At 63.3% G+C, this 20,680-nt stretch overlaps 2 protein-coding genes across 3 annotated transcripts; both read right to left on the bottom strand.

Moving 5' to 3' along the window:
* Positions 1 to 1,161: 1,161 nt before the first annotated feature.
* Positions 1,162 to 3,955, bottom strand: CD7 (CD7 molecule). The gene is made up of 4 exons (XM_030923505.1): positions 3,752 to 3,955; positions 3,017 to 3,331; positions 2,545 to 2,759; positions 1,162 to 1,774 (listed from the first exon to the last, which is right to left on the bottom strand). Exons 1-4 carry the CDS (start codon positions 3,831 to 3,833, stop codon positions 1,664 to 1,666), a joined length of 723 nt encoding a protein of 240 aa, XP_030779365.1. The 5' UTR covers positions 3,834 to 3,955; the 3' UTR covers positions 1,162 to 1,663.
* A 2,185-nt stretch (positions 3,956 to 6,140) lies between these two features.
* On the bottom strand, positions 6,141 to 20,403 carry SECTM1 (secreted and transmembrane 1). 2 transcript variants are annotated; one of them, XM_010354365.2, is made up of 5 exons: positions 20,105 to 20,403; positions 12,623 to 12,780; positions 9,657 to 9,965; positions 8,005 to 8,158; positions 6,141 to 7,466 (listed from the first exon to the last, which is right to left on the bottom strand). In XM_010354365.2, exons 2-5 carry the CDS (start codon positions 12,714 to 12,716, stop codon positions 7,289 to 7,291), a joined length of 735 nt encoding a protein of 244 aa, XP_010352667.1. In that variant the 5' UTR covers positions 12,717 to 12,780; positions 20,105 to 20,403; the 3' UTR covers positions 6,141 to 7,288. The 2 variants fall into 2 exon arrangements, with proteins under 2 accessions (XP_010352667.1, XP_010352664.1); XM_010354362.2 differs by having other exon boundaries at positions 6,141 to 7,482; positions 8,025 to 8,158.
* Positions 20,404 to 20,680: the final 277 nt, after the last annotated feature.

The raw sequence follows: 20,680 nt of genomic DNA, 5'->3' as shown, positions 1-20,680 counted from the left end.
ATGGGCTGGAGAGGACTTGGTCCTCGGCCCAGAAGGTATTCCAGGTGTCACAGAGACCACATTCAAGGTTGGAGGTCGGCCCGGGCTGCCTATGTGAGGCTGGGGATGCTGACCAGAGGCCAGCTCCTGCACATGAGTCCTGGACACCAGGACAGTGGCGTAGAGCCTGCACAGAGGCAGCTGGACAAGGCTGTGGGGGTGTCCTGCACAAGGAGGACCCCGGGTTAACGTGCCAGTGTGGCAGGAGGATGGGCTTGAGGTGTGGGTGTGGGGTGGGTAAGGGGCAGGTGTGAGGGGTGGGTGAGGGTTGGGTGAGGGGCAGGTGTGAGGGGTGGGTGAGGGGCGGGTGAGGGGCAGGTGTGAGGGGTGGGTGAGGGGCAGGTGTGAGGGGTGGGTGAGGGGCGGGTGTGGGGAGGGTGAGGGGTGGGTGAGGGGTGGGTGTGGGGTGGGTGAGGGGCAGGTGTTAGGGGTGGGTGGGGGCAGTTGTGAGGGGTGGGTGAAGGGTGGGTGAGGGGCCGGTGTGAGGGGTGGGTGAGGGGCCTGCACAAAGGCCCCACCTTTGCTCTCCGCCTGTGTCACAGGCGGCAGTGAAGTGCAGTGTTTGGGGCCCTAGCAGCTCCCCGGCAGTGGCTGAGGGCCAGTGCTTCTGTCTCCCCCAGGAATGGGCGAATGGTGGCTCCCATCCTCACGTGCAGCATGGGAGCTGCGCTGGCCAGGGAAGGTCCGGAGAGTCGGGCTGCATCTCCCCCATGCCTCTGAGAACGAGGAGGAGGCACCTTGCACCTCGGGGCAGAGAGGTGAAGCGACCAGGCTGCTCCAGTGAGGCAGGCCTTGTGCTCAGCTTGCTGGTCCCAGTGTGCCCTGGGGTTGGCCTCAGAGGCTGTGTTGCTGGAGTGGAGGTGGGGGGGATGGGGGGATGGGGAGGCTGTTCTGAGGCTCCTGAAGGGCCCCTGGGTCTGGCCTCCACCTGGACTGGTGGATGTGCTTCTTCTCAAGGGTCAGGGGCCCCCAGGGCTCCTTTCAGGGCTGGGGTGGGAAAGTGCTCCCTTCCCCACCTTCAAGGCTGCAGCTGCAGAGCCCCAGGCGGAGGCCTGGGGAGGGTCTGCAGTCTCAGCCACCTGCCCTCCCTGGCTCCTGCTGGATAAGAAATAAATGCAGAAGTCAGAAAAGGAAGCATAGAAGCCTTTATTTCTGGTACGGTTGGGTGGCGGACTGCTCTCCAGTCCTCTGCCGGGCTGCCGGGGCTTGGGGGCCTGTTGGTGGGTGGGCCGGCACTGACAGGAGAGGGCTGCGTGCCCAGGCCCATCCCACAGAGAAGCCCTCCTTGGCCATGGCTGGGAGATGCAGCCAAAGGACAGTCAGGCTTCCTTCTCGTGACAGCGGGGCTGGGCAGGGAAGGCTTCCCGGAGGAGGTGTCATTGTCCACTGAGAAGCACTGTGGGGCCCGGCCACTGCCTGTGTGTCTGCTCAGAGCTGGGCAGGGCTGGGCCCTTCAAACTCTGCTGCAGCCATGGGAGGACAGCGGGGTGGGGGACGTGGCGGGGTAAGGGGTGTGGCTGGGTGGGGGTGTGGTGGGGTGGGGGGGGCGCGGCAGGGTGGGGGGCATGGTGGGGCAGTGAAGATGCTGGGGAACCATGGGTGGGGCGTGGCCGGGCCCACTGGGTCACTGGTACTGGTTGGGGGAGGACAGCGTGTTGCAGCGGCTGTGGGACATGTCCTCGTACACCACACACGCCGCCGAATTCTTATCCCGCGACGAGCACAGTTTCTTCATCTGAAAGACAGGACCTGCTGTTTCCAACCAGTGGCCAGCGTGGTGTCCTGGACCCCACCCCACTCGGGTCAGCTTTCTCATTTTAACGCGAGACCCCCATGGGACTCCTCTGGGCCGGCCCCCAGGTTTCCTGAGCCCCAGGGCCTCCCAGCAGAGCCTTCCCCGGACAGGGCTGGGTCAGACCCCAGGGCGCCTCTGAAGAAGGACAGTGGAAGCAGCTTGGACTGGCCCCCGCAGCCAGGCCAAGTGGGGCCCCTACTCCAGCCCCAGACAAACAGCAGGGACCGAGGGCAGGGGCCACGGCCTAGACTCTGTGTCTGTCTGAGGCTCCCTTCCCTTCCCACAGCCACACAGCACGCCCGCACACTCCAGTGTGCACACACAGTCCTCAGAGACCAGCCCCCACACACTCACACCTGCGTATGCGCACACGTGCACGTGTGGGCCCAGAGCCTGGGCGCTCCCTTCTCCACCCACGCACTCCAACAAGCACACACAGTCCTCAGAGAACCCCCCCCACACTCACACAGGCACATGCGCACACGTGCACATGCGGGACCAGCACCTGGGCCTCTCCCTCCCCCTCGGGTCGCTTTGGTGCTGGTTTCCCTCCCTCCCTGCCAAGGCCACTTCCACCCTGAGAGCTCCAGGGCCTGCAAAGGAGGCAGCGGGTACTGGGGCTTTCCTCTGGGGCTTTGGCGCTCTCCACACTGCTCTCAGGAGAGGGAACCATCTGTGGGGGTGCAGTGGCAGCTGGGGCTCACACTGACCTGCGTCCTCGCCAGCACACATGCCACCCCCAGGCCCAGCCCGAGGAGGAAGCAGATCACCACAAGGGCCACAGGGAGGGCACAGGCTGTCGGCAGGGCAGGGAGGGCAGAGGCTGTCGGCAGGGCAGGGAGGGCAGAGGCTGTCGGCGGGGCAGGGAGGGCAGAGCCTGTCGACAGGGCGTCCGAGCATCTGTGCAATCCTTGGGACTGTTCCTCTGGGAAGGAAGAAGGAAGGAAGGGATCCTCCCAATGGAGAACCTGTTAGAGCCCCCGGGGTTTGGGGTTCAGGGCAGGGAAAGCTGTGGAGCAGAGGAGGGGCAGCTATCTAGGAGGCGGCTGGGGGCGGTGGGCTGGGAGCTGGAACAGTTCAGGCACGTGTAGGAGGGAGGGTCCCCCAACAAGGGCTGGGGGAGCAGAGCCTAGCCAGCAGCCTGGGTTGGGGGGGGTGGTCTGGGATAGGCGCATTCCCTACCTGTTACCAGGACCAGGGTACCAGAGCCGTAGATATTGACCTCCGTGATGGCCTGGCAGGTGTAGGTGCCAGTGTCCGACGGCTGCAGGCGGTGCATGGTAATAGTCAGGTTGTCCTGGGACCCCGAGAAGTCAATGCGGCCCCGGAACCGTTTGTCCGTAGTGGGCACCACCCTGTCCTCGTAGTAAATGATGTCTTGGGGCTGTGGCCCGAGTTGCTTTAGGTAGATCCCATGCAGGTCCCCACTGGTGGAGCAGGTGATGTTGACGGAGCCTCCCGCGGGGGCAATCGTGCAGTGGGGAGACTGCCGCACCTCTAGGGAGGACCTGGGCTGTCACCACCAGTCTGGCCAGAAGGACAGAGAATGTCCTTCCTGCAGGGGACAGTGGTGGGGACGGTGGGGCCGTGGGACAGCCCAGGGATGACATGTCGCCACAGACACGGTCGGTGCCTTTCAGGGGCGTGGAGCAGACCTGGGCACCCGCAGCGGTGTTGTGCTCAGGCACTGAGAGGCTTCTTCCTCCCAAAGCAGCGGCCCTGCCTGGACAGCCCCGGCCACTCCCCAACGGGGCCCACCCTTTTTCCTTCTCTTAAACAAGTCCCCAGACACTAGAGGCCGCTCGGCACCCCACCCGCTTCCTGGGGGCTGTGCTGTGGCCCAGGTTGGGGTCACTGAGCTCACGGGGCAGGGAGAGCTCCGGAGCTGTGGCCATGGAGGGTCTGGGAAGCTCTTACCTTGGGCGACCAGGGCCCCAGGCAGGCCATGAGCCAGTGCCAGGAGGAGGGGCAGCAGCAGGAGCCTCGGGGGCCTGGCCATGTTCCCCACACCCAGCTCTCCCAGCCTGATGAGTGCACCTGAGCCCCTCTGGGTCTGCAGGACCCCACAGAGAGCAGCACACAGGAGACCGCAGGCGCTCAGAGCTTAGAGAGGGCTTCCTGGAGGCGGTGCCTCAGACCAGGGTAGTGATGTGGGCCCGGTGGGAGGGGCGGCCTCACCTACCCCTCCCCAGCACTGCTTCCCCGAGAGCTGCCCTGAGATCAGGGTGTCCCTGTCCCTCCCCGCCCCTGCAAATCCACAGGGAGGAGGTCAAGGCCTGGGGCTGGGCAGACGAAAGGACAGAGAAGGGACCCCCTGGCTGGGGACGGGCGACAGGGTCTGGAGGTGAGGGGCAGGGCTGCCCCCCCTCAGCCTGCCTGGTCCTCTGGGGTACTTTCTGCTGGAACCCAATTTATGCCCAGAAATCTGGAGTCACCCATGAGTCACCCACACAGTGCACAGGAGTGCAGGGTAGGCCAGAATTAGCACCCCCCGGTTTAGCCGTGGGGAAGGAGGCTGGGCCTGTGCCCCTGCCCAACACTGCAGCCGACCAGCCAACCGTGGCTCTGTGTTCCATGTCCTGGGGACGAGAGGGCTGAGCCGTGGTCCAGGCCTGAGGTTCCCCCACCTCCCTGGGAGGAGTGTATCAGGCCATAGTGCCCAGCTTCAGGGGCTGAGGGAGACCTGTGCCTGGCCTCTAACCCCAAGGGGACTGAGTCCTCTGGGACAGGGCACTTCTCTGTCCTGACAGCCTCAATGACAAAGCATTGACGTCGGTGCCCAAGCCAGCAGGTGCAGCACATGAGCAGGAGCGTGTGGACACGCGTGTGTGCAGAGACAGGTGCGTGTGGACACACGTGTGTGCAGAGACAGGAGCGTGTGGACACACGTGTGTGCAGAGACGGGTGCGTGTCGACACGTGTGTGTGCAGAGACGGGTGCATGTGGACACGTGTGTGTGCAGAGACGGGTGCACGTGACTCCACGCATGTGTGCAGATGGGTGCGTGTGGACACGTGTGTGTGCAGAGACGGGTGTGCGTGACTCACGCATGTGTGCAGACACGTGCCCATGACTCACACATGGACTTGCAGCCCTGAGCTGCTTCCCCGGAGGTCCCAGCCACAGCAGTTGGTGTGGAGACACTGGTGGGGCTGCGGGGTGGTGCAGGTTTTCTGCTGGGCTGAGGGTCCTGCAGGAGCCGGTTTCCTACCCCCAGGCTCTCCATAAACAAGAGACAGAGGATTTGGGGGACAGAATCTTGCCCAGAGGCCCTGGAGCACCCTAGCGAGGCGGTGGCGTGAGGCGGTGGTGCGAGGCGGTGGTGTGAGGCGGTGGCGCGAGGCGGTGGTGTGAGGCGGTGGCGCGAGGCGGTGGTGTGAGGCGGTGGCGCGAGGCGGTGGGTAACTGCGCTTTACAGAGCAGCCCCTCCTCTGGCCTCTGCTCCATGCATGCATTGGGTCACCAGTGTTCACCGAGCGTCTTTATGCCAGCCTCTGTGCCAGGAGCAGGGGACAGTGTGGACCAGGGGCCCTCCCGCCTGGAGCTGACCTCAGGGAGGCCAGGTGGACAGCCAGCAGGACACGGGACGTGGGTGTAGCCCTCAAAGGCCAAGCCAAGAAGGGGTCGTGGGTGAAACCAACCGGGGCCCCGGAGAACAGCATTCCAGGCAGAGGGATCAGCAGGGCAGAATCCCTGAGGCCAGAACGTGCCCGGTGTCTGAGGACAGCATGGGGCCGGGTAGGGTTGGGGGGTGCAGAGGGAGACACAGACCCCCACACACCGCGGGGGAAGGCAGCGTGAGGACCAGCAGTAAATCCCAGTAGGGAAAACAGACACAGAGATAAGCCACCAGGAAAAGATGAAGATCCTCAGGGACTCCAGCCCCAGGCTCTCCTCCTGGGTTTCCTGCCTGGGTATGCAGGGGACATGGCGACCACCGTGTGCCCCACCCAGACCACCGATTTCAAAATGACCTTGAGGCTGGGCACAGGGGCTCATGCCTATAATCCCAACACTCTGGGAGGCCAGAGTTGGAGAATCGCTTGAGCCCAGGAGGTCGAGCCGTGATCACGCCCCTGCACTCCAGCCTACGCGGCAGATCTAGACCCTATCTCCAAAAAAAAAAAAGAAAAAAGAGAAAGAAAACTTTGATTGACCTGAAGACACGCCAATGCTCTTCAGCCTGTGTAGGCAGGTGTGATCCCCGTACAGGGGTCCCGGGTGCACGGGGGTCCCTGCCGCATGGGGATCCCGGGCACTGTGCCCACAGGACATGATCTGACCCAGCAGAGTCCCGAACCCAGCACGCGGACGGGAACTTTATTTTAACCTGAGACACAAACGTGCATCTTCTGGACCCTGGCTACAGCCCTGACCCTCCGGGCGGCCGGCTCCGCGAGGTCTTGGTCACCGGGCGACGCGGTGTCCCTGCGGGGTCTCCAGCTGGCTGGGGGCTCCCCGTGTCTTCATCTTGAGGACACCTTAGGGACGTTTGGGGGCTTAAAGCCACTGAAGACGTTTCTTTCAGATTTTTGTTTTTCATTTTAAAAATTGCATTTCCCAGCTACTTGCAGGTTTGTGAGTCAGTTTGTTTTCTTCATTTCAGAGATTCAAGTCATGGAACTTTTTCAAAGAACTGAAGGGGGATTCCCGAAGTTATTTTTTCACCCGATACATATCAAGACGTCAGAGGGCTCCGCCGCAGTGACGAAGACAAAAGCAGGAACAGATCTGGGTCCAAGGAGGCCTGGCAGGTGGGGTGGGCACGAGGGAGCGATTCCCGGGCGACCAAGAGACTGAGGGATGCATGTCAAGCCCCGGAGGGCAGCGTCCACCTGACCCCCAGCCCGAGCGGCCACCGCCTCCTCCTGGCCCGGCCTGCACTGCCCCCTGGCGGTGGGGCCAGGAGCCATCCCAGCCTCTAACCCCCGCACCCCACCTTGGCCCCTGGGGCTCCTGCAGAGGGGCCCCCAAAGCCTGCCATTGGTCATAGGCGTATGCGGCCAAGGCCTCTACAGCCCTGAAATGCAGTGTGTCTGAGGTTCCAGCAGCGGCCCCCTCACTTGGGTGCGGAGCCCCGGGAGTGGAGAGAGCAGACCCCATACCTAGGGCTGGACTCAGGCTGGGGTGGCAGAAAGGGAGCCCGGGTCTCTGGGTTTGATGAGGGCGGAGGGAGGGGCATGGGTCCTGGTAGGTCGCATGCTGCAGAGGTGAGGTGTTCCCATTTTGGAAACTGAGGAAGCAGAGCTTGGAAGACCTGGGGGGGTGGAGGGGAAGGGTCTGCACCTGCCCTGGAGTGGGTGACACAGAGGCCCAGCCTGCCACCAGCTCTCCCAGACCCTCCCAAGCAAGCCGGTGTCTGTGCCCTCTGGGTGGGACTAGAGACCCAGGCCCTGCCCCCCAAGGTCGGCACTCGGGGCCGGCTCTCCTGTGTCCTCTCTGCCTTATAGGTAGTTATGGGTCTACGGCATCTGGAAACAAGGGTTCGGGAGACAGCAGCTCCAGGGCTCCAAGTGCTGAGGATTTGACCACCAGTGCCGGCGGCCTCGGAGTAGGCTTGGGGTCTGGGGTCCACAGGCCAGGGGAGGCTCTCCTCAGGCCCTGCTGTACTCCCAGTCTGAGGGCTGGGGTTCTAGGAAGGCCTTCATCTGCGGGGGGAGGAAGGAGGTGCCTGTGTGAGCTGCATCCCCTGTGCCCACAGCTCTGCCCTCAGGCGTGCGCTCACACTCATGGGCATGCTTGCATGCACATGCACACTCCCACCCCCAGGTACACCACGTGCCCTCACAACACACACCCCCCTTCCACACACCCCCAGCCCTCACTTTGGTTTTGAGCCTGCTGGAGGTCGAACCCACTTCCCACAGCACCCTAAGCAAGAGGTTCCCTTGGCTCAGAAACTCCAGGTTCTGTTCCTGATGGAGACCACATGCCCTGCCATGCTGCCCTCCAGGGAGTCCTGGGGACAGCGAGGGCTTGCAGGGAGGGCAGGGTGGGTCTGGGAAACCTGGCTCTGTATTCTTGACCACAGCTGGCTGGGCCCCTGGCGGGGACGGGCTCTCTGGGACTGGTGCTCCCCCCACCCTCTCCTGGAGCCCCGGCAGGTGCAGGACAGTAAGGCTGAGCTCAACCTGGGGCAGCCCCACCCAAGACTCCCCACCTGCACATACTGGGGTGCAGGGCCTCCTACCTCCCGGCGTTGCTGGGAACAGTGGCACCTGTACCAGGCAAACATGACCGTAAGAGCCAAGAGGATGAAGATAGCAGTGACCACCACAGGCACAGTCCAGGACCCAGCGTCAGGGGCGGACTGGGGTTCTGCACCTGAAGGAGGCAATTCAGCGGTGGACAGGTGGGTTGGGCATCCCCCACCCCCAACCTCCTCCTCCTGCACACTCCCCGGGGGTGAGAATGAGCCCCGGAGGACTGCACCGCCCTTGCCCAGGAGGTACAGGAGTGGGAGGGAGCCAGGAGGAGAGGAGGCGCAGGACCACAGAGGTGGGAGGACACCCGGGGCACAGGTGCCTTGGGGCAGGGAGGGAAACATCTACCCCTGGACGTGCGCTGGCCTCGTCCTTTAGGCCTTGGGGCTCTGGGGAAGAGATGCAAGGGCAGGTGAGGGGCCTGCCCTGATGCGGCCCCCACAGGGCCAGGTATCTGAGAAGCCCCATACCTGAGTCCAGGAAGGGCTCACCAGATGCCCTGGGGGTGGGGAGCAAAGCAGAACCCAATTTGGGTGACCCGGGTGAGTCAGAGCCGGGTGTGGTGAAGGTGGGAGGGCTGGGAGGGGCCATGGAGGCTCCTGAACTTTGCAGGAAAGGAAGGGGAGGGGTGGGGAGTGGGTCTGGGGACTGGAGGGGTCTGTGGCCCTGCACAGTGGTGTGGCTGCTCAGGGCCTAGGGAGCAGGTGGGAGGGGCTTGGAGGGCAGCACGGAGGCCGGGGGGTGCTCTGCTGGCCATCACTGCTTTCTGGTTGAACCAAATAAGTAGCTGGTGGTGGCGGCTGTGGGCCCTGAGTTGGGGGAGAAGAGGCAGAGGGAGCAGTGCGCTGGGCGAGCGGGGACATGGGTGGGGGGTGGTCATGCCTGTGTTGGGGGAGCTGAGGCAGAGAGTGGGGCAGTCAGCATCCCCTGAGGGCAGGAGGAGAGGGGTGGGGACAGGGAAGGGTGGGGATGGTCCCAGCCCTGAAGACAGGAGGGGCGAGGGCAGGTGTGGTCTAGGCGCTTTTGAGGTGGACAGCATGGGAGTGGGAGATGCAGGGCAGGACCGTGGCAGCCTGGGAGGCCCCTGTTCATGGTCACAAGGGTGGTGGGCGGGTGATCTTGAGCACCTCTGGGTGACCCCAGTAAAGGGAGGGCAGGTGCCTCAAAGCCGGGCGCTGCGGGTCTGGAGGGCCTCTCAGAGCACAGGCATTTGGGATGCAGCTTCCCCACACAGCCGGGGTAGGAGTGACGGGGAGGCGAGGGGTTCCTGGGCTTCCTGGCTGCAGGGTGCAGCCCTCACCCCTGACAGGCTCCTTTGAGGAGCAGAGGCTTTGTGTTCTGTGTTGTTGGTGGGGCTCTGGCTGCCCTTTGTGGGTCTGTGCCCCCTGAGCCTCCGGCCTGACTCCTGCCCCTCCCAAAGGGAGAACTGTCCCAGGAGGTCAAGAGGCCTCCACCCCGACTCTCCACCCCGGCACCCCGTCTCCTGGCAGCCCCGCTTATGCCTGCTCTTCCTCCTCCTCCTTCTCTCTCAGTCTCAGCCCTCCCCCTGCCCAGGCCCCCTCCCCTCCCTGTGTCCCCTCTCACTCCCCTCCCCCTTGCTTCCCCGAGCCTCCCCTCACCTGAAACCTCCAGTGTGACTTGTCTGTTATTTCTCTGGCGTCCCACGAGGTGCCAGGTGTACAGCCCAGCGTGGGAGTCCCGGGTGCCTTTGATCACCAGCTGGGCCACGCCTCCCTGAACTTGGAGCTGCCAGCCGTCCCGGGAGAAGTAGCCTGGGGCCACCTCATTGAAGATGGTGCTCTCCTGCCCGTGGGCACGCAGCTTGATGTTGACACGGGAGAAGGCATTGGAGATGTTGCAGGACATGATGGCGTTCTCGCCCCGAGACACAGAGACCACCCCCTCTGTGCAGACGGGGCTGTCCCAACCTGTGGGGCCGGATAGGGGCACGCACAGATCAGGGCTGGGCCTCAGGGCACTGGCTGGCTGCTGTGCCCAGGGCCAGGGCCGGGGCAGGAGACAGGGCCTCTAAGGGACACGATGAACTATGTATACATCCATCCGACCCAATCAGCACATGTGTCTTGTGTGGGAAGAATAAAATCGCAGCAAAAAAGAAGGGTGGCTCTCTGTGTGTGTTTGTGTGTGTGTGTGCATGTGTGTGCACACGCGTATGTGTGTGTGTGCACGCGTATGTGTGTGTGCGCGTGCGCGTGTTTGTGTGTGCACACGCGTATGTGTGTGTGTGCACGCGTATGTGTGTGTGCGCGTGCGCGTGTTTGTGTGTGCACTCATACCCATGTCTGTTCCTTGGGGTGTGTCAGCTTGGATGAAGACATTTCCTATCAACTCCCTCCCCTGTACATTTCCACTGGGGTGGGCGAAGCCAGACCCTCCGGGGTGTGCCGGGCGACTGCGCTGTGGCAGGAGTGCTGCTGCTGACCTGCCGAATCACCCTCTTCATGGGAAGCAGTGACCAAGCCCCACCTCCCTCAGCTCCTCCCTCAGTTTCTCCAAGGCCTAGGCCAGGTGCAGGTGCTTGGCTGTGTGAGAAAGGGCAGGACTTCTGCAGACACCCACAGGCCAGCCTCAGAGGCCAGCAGAGCAGACACAGGTTCCAGTCTGTCCTTGTGGGACCCCGCCTGCGCCGTCCCCAACATCCCCTTTCCCCTCCCGGGCACCCACTCAGCTCCAGGCGGCTGGGCCAGCTCCACACACAGCTCCACAGTCCTGGGAGGTCAAGTTCTTGTAACAAGCCAGTGTGTCAGTCTCTCTCTCCCGCCTCTTGGGTGCACCCTGCCCAATAGCAACCCGTGCAGCTGCTTCCCTCAGAGGTCCAGGGCCTTTGCCCCAGCAGCCAGCTCAAGGATGCCTGAGATTCAGGTTGTGTGGCCCTGAGCATGGTACCAGCCTGGGGTCTTGGTGCTGCCACTGTCCCTGCTGCACCAGCATCCACTGTGACTGGACACGGACGGACGGATGGACGGCAGGGTGAGCTCTTGGGGAGCACACAGCATGCTGGGTGGAGCCACCATTTGGCCACATTTCACTAAATACAAAACCACATGGCAGGTGCCACATGCTGGCAAGTGCCAGGGGCCTTGGTACCCATGGGAGGGGGTGGGCTTCAGGGGCACCTGGCCTTCAGGCTAGACTGAGTTTCCTCAGACGAGCAGGCTGGCTGCCTGTCTGGGTGCTCTGAGTGTTCAGGGACCGCAGGGCCTCTACAGGCCATTGCAAAAATTCGCACTGTCCAGAGGGCAGCGTGCGGCTGTCGGGGGGGCCCCAGCCAGTTGCACTTTGAGACGGAGTCTCGCTCTGTCGCCCGGGCTGGAGTGCAGTGGCCGGATCTCAGCTCACTGCAAGCTCCGCCTCCCGGGTTTACGCCATTCTCCTGCCTCCGCCTCCCGAGTAGCTGGGACTACAGGCGCCCGCCACCTCGCCCGGCTAGTTTTTTGTATTTTTTAGTAGAGACGGGGTTTCACCGTGTTAGCCAGGATGGTCTCGATCTCCTGACCTCGTGATCCGCCCGTCTCGGCCTCCCAAAGTGCTGGGATTACAGGCTTGAGCCACCGCGCCCGGCCGCCAGTTGCACTTTGGAGCCACTCTTGCGGGGTGGGGCCAGAATCTCCCGAAACCTGGGTTCCTCCATCTGGGATTCCTCTGTTTCAGTTTTGTTTTGTTTTTTGTTTGTTCTTAGGATTCTGACTGAACTGCTTTGGGATGTGGTTTGGGATGTGGCTGAGCTCTGACACCTTTTAAAAGCCCCTCGGGTGGCTCAGTGGCTCACACCTGTAATCCTAGCATTTTGGGAGGCCGAGTGGGAGGATCACTTGAGCTCAGGAGTTTGACACCAGCCTGAGCAATGTGGCAAAACCCTGTCTCTGCAAAAAATACACAATTTAGCCAGGTAGGGTGTGCATATGTGTGGTCCCAGCTACTCGGGAGGCTGAGGTGGGAGGATCACCTGAGCCCAGGAGGTCAAGGCCGCAATGAGCCATGATTGCACCACCGCACCCCAGCCTGGGTGTCCAGCCTGGGTGATAGAGGTAGACCCTGTCTCAAAAAGAAAAGAAAAGCCCCTCAGGTGACTTTGCTGCACAGGTTGGGGGTCTAGAGAGCTGGGGAGGATCTCACTGGGGGACCTTGTTCAAATGCCGATCCACTCCTGGCAGGCCTGAGATGCGCCTAAGGAACCCCCAGGCCAGGGCTGCTGTCCGTTTCCCGGCCACAGCACAGGTCGTAACTGACCCAGACCCTCTCGCTTAGAAACTGGTCATGATCTTGGTCCTTCCCCACAATTGCTCTGACAGTGACCACCAGGTACCACAGTGGCCACCGCCTCCCGTCATCATGGCAAGACACAGCCCACCCACCACTGCCCTCCATCCACGGCGGGACACGGCCCGCTCACCACCACCTGGAGCAGCCCAGCTCCGCATGGTTGGGCCCTGGGTCTGCAGAGTCAGTCATTATCGGGGGCCTGGTGGCATCTGGACCCAACCTCAGTCCAACCCTCCCACCCCTGCCACGTCCCCACCGGGCTCCCCTTTCCCCAGCAGAGAGGCAGGACCCTGAGACTTACCTTCATTCTGAGCACTCAAGGAGGCAGCCAGGAGCAGGAGGGCCCCAAAGGGCCAGGAAATGGGGCCAGGGAACACCAGGGGGCAGGTCTGCATGGCTGGTGGGACTTCGGCAGCCTCAGGGGCCCCTGGTCCTTGTCACTGGCTCTCGGGACACTCCCTGGAGGAAGGAAAGCCCGTGGGTCAGAGCCCTCTGTGGCTGCCAAAGGGGACAGTGGGAGCGGCTGTCGCCTGGCGGGGGCTGGGAGGCTGGGGGTCCCCACTTCTTTCCTGAGCGGCTGTGCCTGGGATGCCAGAGCCTCTACCCTCCTTCCCTTCCCTGTGACTGTAGAGGGTGTACGATGCTGGCTGCGCGCGAAAACACAGTTCCCTCATGGGAGTTCCCTGCAGGTCACCTGCACTCTGGTGTGTGGGGTGCACTGGGAGCTGGGGGCAGGAGACAGAGTCGCCCGAAGCACGACCGGGACATCTGACTTGTGGGTCAGTCCTTTTGTTTTACAATAAATTACTCATGACTGTGCCTGAGGGTGTTTCCTGTAGAAATGGGTCAGGACAGGTGGAAGCTTTGGTGGCCACCTCTACCTAACACTGTACGAAGACCAGCTTCCAGCCCCAGCCCCTCACCAACGTGAAGCACGAAATCGATTCTCCGTCTACTTTGGAGCACGTGTGTAACATCACTGCACGCCCAGGGCACAACCCCAGCCCCTCACCAATGCTCCTCCGCCTACTTATCCGTCTACTTAGGAGCACGTGTGTGATATCGCTGCACGCCCAGAGCACAGAGCTTCGTCATTACAATCCTCGGGTGTCTGTCTCCTCTTTGGTGCTGTCCAGACCTCCAGTCACTCACAGAGAGCCTCACATGACCAGCACCCACCGTCCGCCTCCCCCAGCCAAGCCCAGTGCTGGCCACAGCCTATAGTCAGCACCCCCCAGCCCATCTACCAGTCCCCCCTGCCTGTCCACTGGCCCCCGCTGCCTGTCCACTGGCCCCCCTGCCTGTCCACTGGCCCCCCTGCCTGTCCACTGGCCCCCCCCGCCTGTTCATCGGCCCCCTGCCCATCCACCGCCCCCCTGCTTGTCCACTGGCCCCCCCTGCCCGTCCACCGGCACCCCCTGCCTGTCCACCGGCTCCCCGCCCATCCACTGGCCCCCCCTGCCAGTCCACAGGCACCCCACCCCCCGCCCGTCCACCGGCTCCCCTCCCGGGGCAACGCTCAGTTGCGTTCCTTTCGAATCCATCGTTTACACCTCTGTGCGTTCCTAACACACAAGTCAGCTTTACCTCTGCTGCTCTCACTGGCAAGGCAGGCTGCTGGGCAGCTTCCAGCATGCGAGCCTCCTTTTGCTATCTTGCCTTGGGCCTGCAAAGGCTAGGGGCCGCCTAGCTGTGTGTCTCCTCTCCCGCCAGGCAGAGGCAGCTGCAGTGCACACACGCCAGGGGCAGGGTCAGAGAGGCAGGGATGAGCCTCTAAGGGCCCCAGCGAGGTCCCAGCTTCTGTGCTTCCCATGGGGCCCCACTCAAGCCCTGTATACAGTAGGTGCTGGATATATGTGGATCTGGGTCCCCTGAGAGCAGCTGGGGGATGAAGGTCCCTGTGTGGACGCTCCACAAAGCCCCACCTGCCCCCACGCAGGAGCTCAGCTTTGCACAGGAAAGTGCCCTAACCCTAACTCAATCAGTCCCTCTGGTGGGGTCTGGGCCAATGCCCGCGCTGGTCAAAGGTCAGGCCCTCACCTGGACCAGGTGACGTGCTTTTGCATGAACCTGCTGACATGCCTGCTGGACTTTGAAAGGCACCAGGGAAGGGAAAATGAGGGGAGGCAGCCTGGGTCTGTTCCAGGTAGGGCAGCGGGCAAGGCCCAGCAGGAGCCCTGGCAGGACTTGCCCTTCAGCCAAGAGAACACCGCCTTCAAAGGAGGCTGGGGCAAGGGTTCCTGGCCAGGCTGCCCTGCCTCTCGGGTCCCTGCACCTCTGCTGGGAAAAGTCCCTCGGTAGGGTGGTGACTCCAGCCCTGCCTCTCCCAGCTCCCAGTGCACCCCACACACCAGAGTGCAGGTGACCTGCAGGGAATTCCCATGAGGGAACTGTGTAAAGCGACCTTCAGACGAGCTATTTATAGATGTCTGTAGTTTTTAGATGTGCGTTTCTCCAAACAAACAAACCACCAGAAAGTGTCACAGCAGGACACGTCACCAACCCTGGGGACCCCATGTCACCGGGGTCCTCCCAGAGGCTGGAGTCTGGGCCTGCTGAGGACCAGGCTTGCAGATGGGCTCCGGCCTTCTTGTCCCATTGCCCCAAGTGTCCCAGCCCCCTCTGAGCCTACCTCTAGTCATCTCTGGGCCCTGCACAGCCACAGGCAGCCGCCCGGTCATTCCCACACTCTCACCATAGTCCTGCCTCCACACGGAAACCCCTGCCAGCCGCGGAGTGCAGGTGTGCGGACACTGTCCCTGCAGGTGGGCACGTCACCAACCCTGAGGTGCTGCTGAGGCTCAGGGATGGTCCCACGTTGGCGCAGGGTGGGGGTGTCCCGAGGTCTGGGTTCCCCACTCCAGGCAGCTACTGCGCTCAGGATGAGTCCAGTCCCTTCTGTCAGAAACCCCACCCCACCCTGCCAGGGCCTGGGTTCAAGGGGAGGGAACCCACACCTGAGACCTTTTGTGGCCTCTCACTAACACCCCCTTTCCTGCTGTGACCCCTCAGGGCTGCTCAGATGGGCTTGGAGACAGGCTAGGGCCCCATCTCCCGTCATGCATCCAGCATTCTGGATTAGCTGGAAGCCCGATGGGGTCTCCCTGGGCTAAAATCAAGGGGTGGCCCAGGGTGGTCCCTTCTGTAGGCTCCAGGCAGAATCTGTCCCTCAGTCTCCAGCACCCAGAGGCATCCGCATCCCTCAGCTCACGGCCCCTCTGCCACCTCCCCACCACCTCCCCCCAGCTGCTTTCCTTGTCTCCCTGACTCCCCCTCCTCCCTCCCTCTCCTGGAGACCCTGTGGTGGCATCAAGGGCCCCCCTGGGTGACCCAGGACACACGCCCCAGGTCAGCACCTGAGACTTCATCCCATCTGCACAGTCCCTTTGCCATGTCAGGTTCTGGGATGAGGACATGACATCCTTGGGGACTGACAGCCGACCACAGAACCCCCATCCCCAATGCAGTGGGAGACCCAGGCCACCTGGAGATCCCCGCATGGAGGTTAGATTCACACAAGGAGACCGCAGTTGGGCTTGGGTCCGGCTCCCCTCACCCCATGCTCCACGATGCCGGCCCACCTTGGAGCCATGCAGATGGACAGCAGGGAGGGTTGGGGCTGCTGGGGGCTCTCCCACTGCTCTTCGCACCACCCCGTTGACCGTGTCCGGGAGGGGTGCCCTGCTGTTCTCCCCAGGCTGCTCTGGGGGGTCCTGTCCTCACCTAGAGCCCGGAGGCCATCTGAGTCTGTTTCATAAATGCTTCCAGGGACTGCCCCTGCCACTGTGCTAAGGGTGGGAACTCTGGGCACACAGCCAAAGGTCACAGATCCCCAGAGCCCCGAGAGTGCTGCATCCACCCCACCTGCCCACCCAGGTGCTAACTCTGCCACCTGTCTGTGTCCTGAGTCAGCCTTGACTCAGAAAAGAGCTACACCCTGAGCCAGACCTCAGCAGCTGGGTCCTGAAGGCCCCCGAGGGCCAGCTGCATGCACCTGGCTTCATGCCAAGCTCCTCCCACCTAGCAGTGGCTGTGTCTGCCTCCCCTCCACCCTGAGTGTCCCAAGTCTGCCCGCTCTGCATTCCATGGGGCCAGCAGTGCGGTGGAACCTCTGCTCTCGGGGGCTACAGCGGCTCCTAGATGCCTCTGCCGCCGCGGGTGGACCCTGCAGCTCCATCTCCCAGCCTCCCTGCCCGATTGCTTCCCGAAGACCCAGGGTCCTGGGCTGCCCTCGTTGGGGAGAAGGGGGTGGGAGTGAGAAGCTGGCACTGTCCCTCTTTCTGGCCTCATCCCCTCCATGGTCTCAGCCCCTGGCGGCCTGGACTGCACCGTTCTGGAGATGCTGCCTCCCCGCCAAGTCCCTTCAGTCCAGCTATGGTGGTGGCTGCTGCTTCTCACACGTGGATCCTCTCACTGCCTCTCCTGGGTCCTCCCTTCCTCCCAGCACCTTCACCAGCTCCCCACTGAGCGCCCTCCGATGTTGGCAGCCCTGACCCTTGCCCAGCCAGGGGTGAAGGGCAGAAGGGCTGGGCTGGAGGGTACTAGGAGCAGGTGGTGGTGCCCTCCCCATCGGTCCACACCCGGCAGGTGGCGGGAAAGGTGTGGAATGAGTCAGCCGTGGAGGGGTGCCCCAGGCCTGGAAGACCCCTGTCTGGCTTGAGAATGACTTTGAAGGGCTCAGGGGGAAGGGAGTTGAGGGGAGACAGGATGGAGAGTGGCAATCTGGCTCTACTCTGAGGCTTCAGGCTGCGGACTGTGCGTGGCCCCAGCTCTGTCTGGGCAGCAGGTGTCAGCGACATTGGGTTGCTGCAGGGAATTTGCTCCGTTTATTAGAAGAAAACGCACCCTGGCGACACAAGCCCCGCTCAGGTCATCAGGCATCAGTGTACCTGCACATCTGGTCACATCTGAGTCTCAGAGAAACAACCAACGATGTCCTCGTAAAAGCTTGTCCCGTGGGACACTTGGGACACACTTATATTAAAACACGATTAATGATCTCAAACTCAGATGTTGCTGGGTATCCTGTGTCAGCCCTGTCACTCTGCCCCTGTCTGCCTGAGTTATCTCCTGCCATCCTCCTGACCAGAGGCATGGGCTCGAGTTGAAAACCGTGCAGTGGCTAAAAATCAGAGACAGCGCAAGCGGCAGGGTGCAGCCACAGGGAAAGTGGCCAGGTAGGCGGGGACCGGCCCAGCAGCTCCATTTATGCTACAAGGAGACCAGGCTCAGGGAGACTAGGCGCACGGAGCCTCAAAACTTCTAGAGTGGGCCGGGCACGGTGGCTCATGCTTGTAATCCCAGCACTTTGGGAGACTGAGGCAGGTGGATCACCTGAGGTCGGGAGTTTGAGACCAGCCTGGATAACATGGTGAAACCAAGTCTCTACTAAAAATACAAAAAAATTAGCCGGACGCGGTGGTGGGCACCTGTAATCCCAGCTACTCGGGAGGCTGAGGCAGAAGAATTGCTTGAACCCAGGAGGCGGAAGTTGTGGTGAGCTGAGATCGTGCCACTGCACTCCAGCTTGGGTAACAAGAGCGAAACTCTGTCTCAAAAAACAAACAAACAAATAAAACAAAAACAAAAAACAAACTTCTGGAGTGGGAAAAGATGGAGGCAGCAATCAGAATTCTCTCAAACCACGAAAACAGGGGTTGCCATCTGAGGAGCTGGCAGCAGACACAGTAGGGTCTGAAAGCTCCCACACCAGGATTGACGCACAGGCTTGGAGTCGCTCCCAGTGACACGCCTAGGAAAGTTCATGCACCACCCAGCACGCCTGTGCGCGCCTATTCCCGCTCCTTGGTGCCCCGGGCGCCGGCCTGTCCCGGCTCCCACAGGTGCTGGGTGTGTGGAAGCTCAGGTCCCCTCGGGCTGGGTTCACTGGGGTCCTCCTGTGTGATCAGCAGACTCTACCCCCACAGCACCTGAGGGGTGGCTGACAGTGCTTTCCCAGCTGCTGCAGGGGCTCAGGGAACACAGGTGACCCCACGTCTCTAGAGAGAATGAGCACACCAACACCTCTCAGAAGACAGCTGCAGCCTACAGAGGCCATGGAGCCCACCCAGGCCCACGGTGTGGACGTCTCTGACCTGGTCTCTGCTGGGGCAGGCCCAGAGGGGACCCCAGGTGGTCAGCAAAGTCCCCTCAGGCCTGGGGGCCAGATCGGGCTAACCCTTCCTCCTCAGCATTTGCTCACCTGTCCCCTCCGTTGGTGGCCTCGTCTTCCTGCTCTGGCCTCAGCAGCGGCCCCCTGGAGAGGCCCTGCCACCACCCCCTGCCCTGCTGGAGACAGGCCTCCTGCCCTGGCCCCCGCAGCCAGTCACCCTGGGCCTCCCAGAAGCCAAGGATCTTCTGCCAACGACGCGCAGAAAATGTGCTTCTCAAGCTGCAGGTGAATGACCAGTAGTGGGCAAGGAACTGAATGTGGAGATTACTGCGGAGTCAGCAAAACCAGCGCGAGAAGGGGCAGCTGAGGGCCTGCCTGGGTGAGGGGAAGCCTCACGGTTCCTGTTTCATGAGTTTGCTGAGTGCACACGAAGCTGTGCCTGTGGAGTGTGCAACAGTCCACGCGTGCCTGCGTGTGCTCATGTGTGCATGTGTCCACCAGCTCGTGTGCACTCGTGTGAACGAGGGCGTTTTGCTCCCAACTTGGTCGCAGCGACGGCGCAGGGAACCCCGGGTGAGGCTGAGGACCAGGAAAGGCGGAGGGCGCTCCGACCCACTGGACTTAGGGGAACCCCGGGTCCGAGACGCCGCCTCTGTCCCTTCAAGACTCAAGCCCGGGGCGCAGGGCAGAGACGCGGGTCCCCACACGGCCTGCAGCTCGTTCCCGCCCCTCCCGGAGCGCGCCCGCTGCGCCCCCGCCCGCCTGGCCTGAGCGCCAGCGGGGGGTGACGGTCCCCGAGGCAGAGGCGCTGCAGCCCCAGAGTCCCCATCCCTGCGCGGACCGGCTACCCCAGTGCACTGAGAGGCCCTAACACAGAGCGCCCAGCACCGAGCCCCCAGCACGGGGTCCTCAGCACAGAGCACCCAGCACCGAGTCCTCAGCACCGAGTCCTCAGCACAGAGCACCCAGCACCGAGCCCCCCAGCACCGAGTCCTCAGCACAGAGCACCCAGCACCGAGTCCTCAGCACCAAGTCCTCAGCACAGAGCACCCAGCACTGAGCCCCCAGCACCGAGTCCTCAGCACCAAGCCCCCAGCACCGGGTCCTCAGCACAGAGCACCCAGCACCGAGTCCTCAGCACAGAGCACCCAGCACCGAGCCCCCAGCACCGAGCCCCCAGCACCGGGTCCTCAGCACCGAGCCCCCAGCACCGAGTCCTCAGCACAGAGCCCCCAGCACCGGGTCCTCAGCACAGAGCACCCAGCACCGGGTCCTCAGCACAGAGCACCCAGCACCGAGTCCCCAGCACCGAGTCCTCAGCACAGAGCCCCCAGCACTGGGTCTCAGCACCGGGCCCTCAGCACCGGGTCCTCAGCACCGAGCCCCCAGCACCGAGTCCTCAGCACAGAGCCCCCAGCACTGGGTCCTCAGCACCGGGTCCTCAGCACCGGGCCCTCAGCACCGGGCCCTCAGCACAGAGCACCCAGCACCGAGTCCCCAGCACCGAGTCCTCAGCACAGAGCCCCCAGCACTGGGTCCTCAGCACCGGGTCCTCAGCACCGGGCCCTCAGCACAGAGCACCCAGCACCGAGCCCCCAGCACCGAGTCCTCAGCACCGAGCCCCCAGCACCGCCGCTCTGGTTCCCCGGCCCGTCCCTCTGCGCGCCTCACCGGGTCCGCTGCTGGACGCGCTCCTCCGGGATGCAGCTTCTCCGCGCCCCGGAGCCCCAGGAAAATGAAACAGACGGGAGGGAGGGGCCGGGGAGGAGGCGGCGGACCCGCGCCGGACCCACCTCCCCGAGGAGGAAGGAGCGGGGTTTACGGGAAGCCGCCGAGTTTCGGGAACACCCCGCGTTCGCAGCAAGCGTGACAGGGAATTTATTGTTTTCACGCGAGGCACTGCACCCGCGGTTCACGCTAAAGGCAGCAGGAAAACGGCCAGGGGCGTTTCTCCCGGAGAGTTCGCGCCTGGGCGGGTCCAGGGGGCGGCGCGCGTTCCCCGCGGCGCAGGTTGGCTCCGCTCGCAGCTGCCGCGAGTCTGTGCGCGGGGCGGGTCCAGGGGGCGGCGGGGGCGCGGGGGCGCTGCGGGGGGCGCGGGGGCGGAGGCGGGGAGGCGGGGGGCGGCGGGGGGCGGGGGAGGGGGGCGGAGGAGGGCGGGGGGAGGGGAAAGGGGGAGGGGGGGTGAGGGGGCGAGAGGGCGGGGGGAGGGGAGGCGGGGGGGCAGGGGGAGGGGGGGAGGAGGGGGCG

Source organism: Rhinopithecus roxellana, chromosome 19 (genome assembly GCF_007565055.1).
Source record: "Rhinopithecus roxellana isolate Shanxi Qingling chromosome 19, ASM756505v1, whole genome shotgun sequence".
Lineage (NCBI taxonomy): Eukaryota > Metazoa > Chordata > Mammalia > Primates > Cercopithecidae > Rhinopithecus > Rhinopithecus roxellana.
Note: the sequence above shows the minus strand (reverse complement) of the source record. Positions and strands in the feature narration are given on the sequence as shown.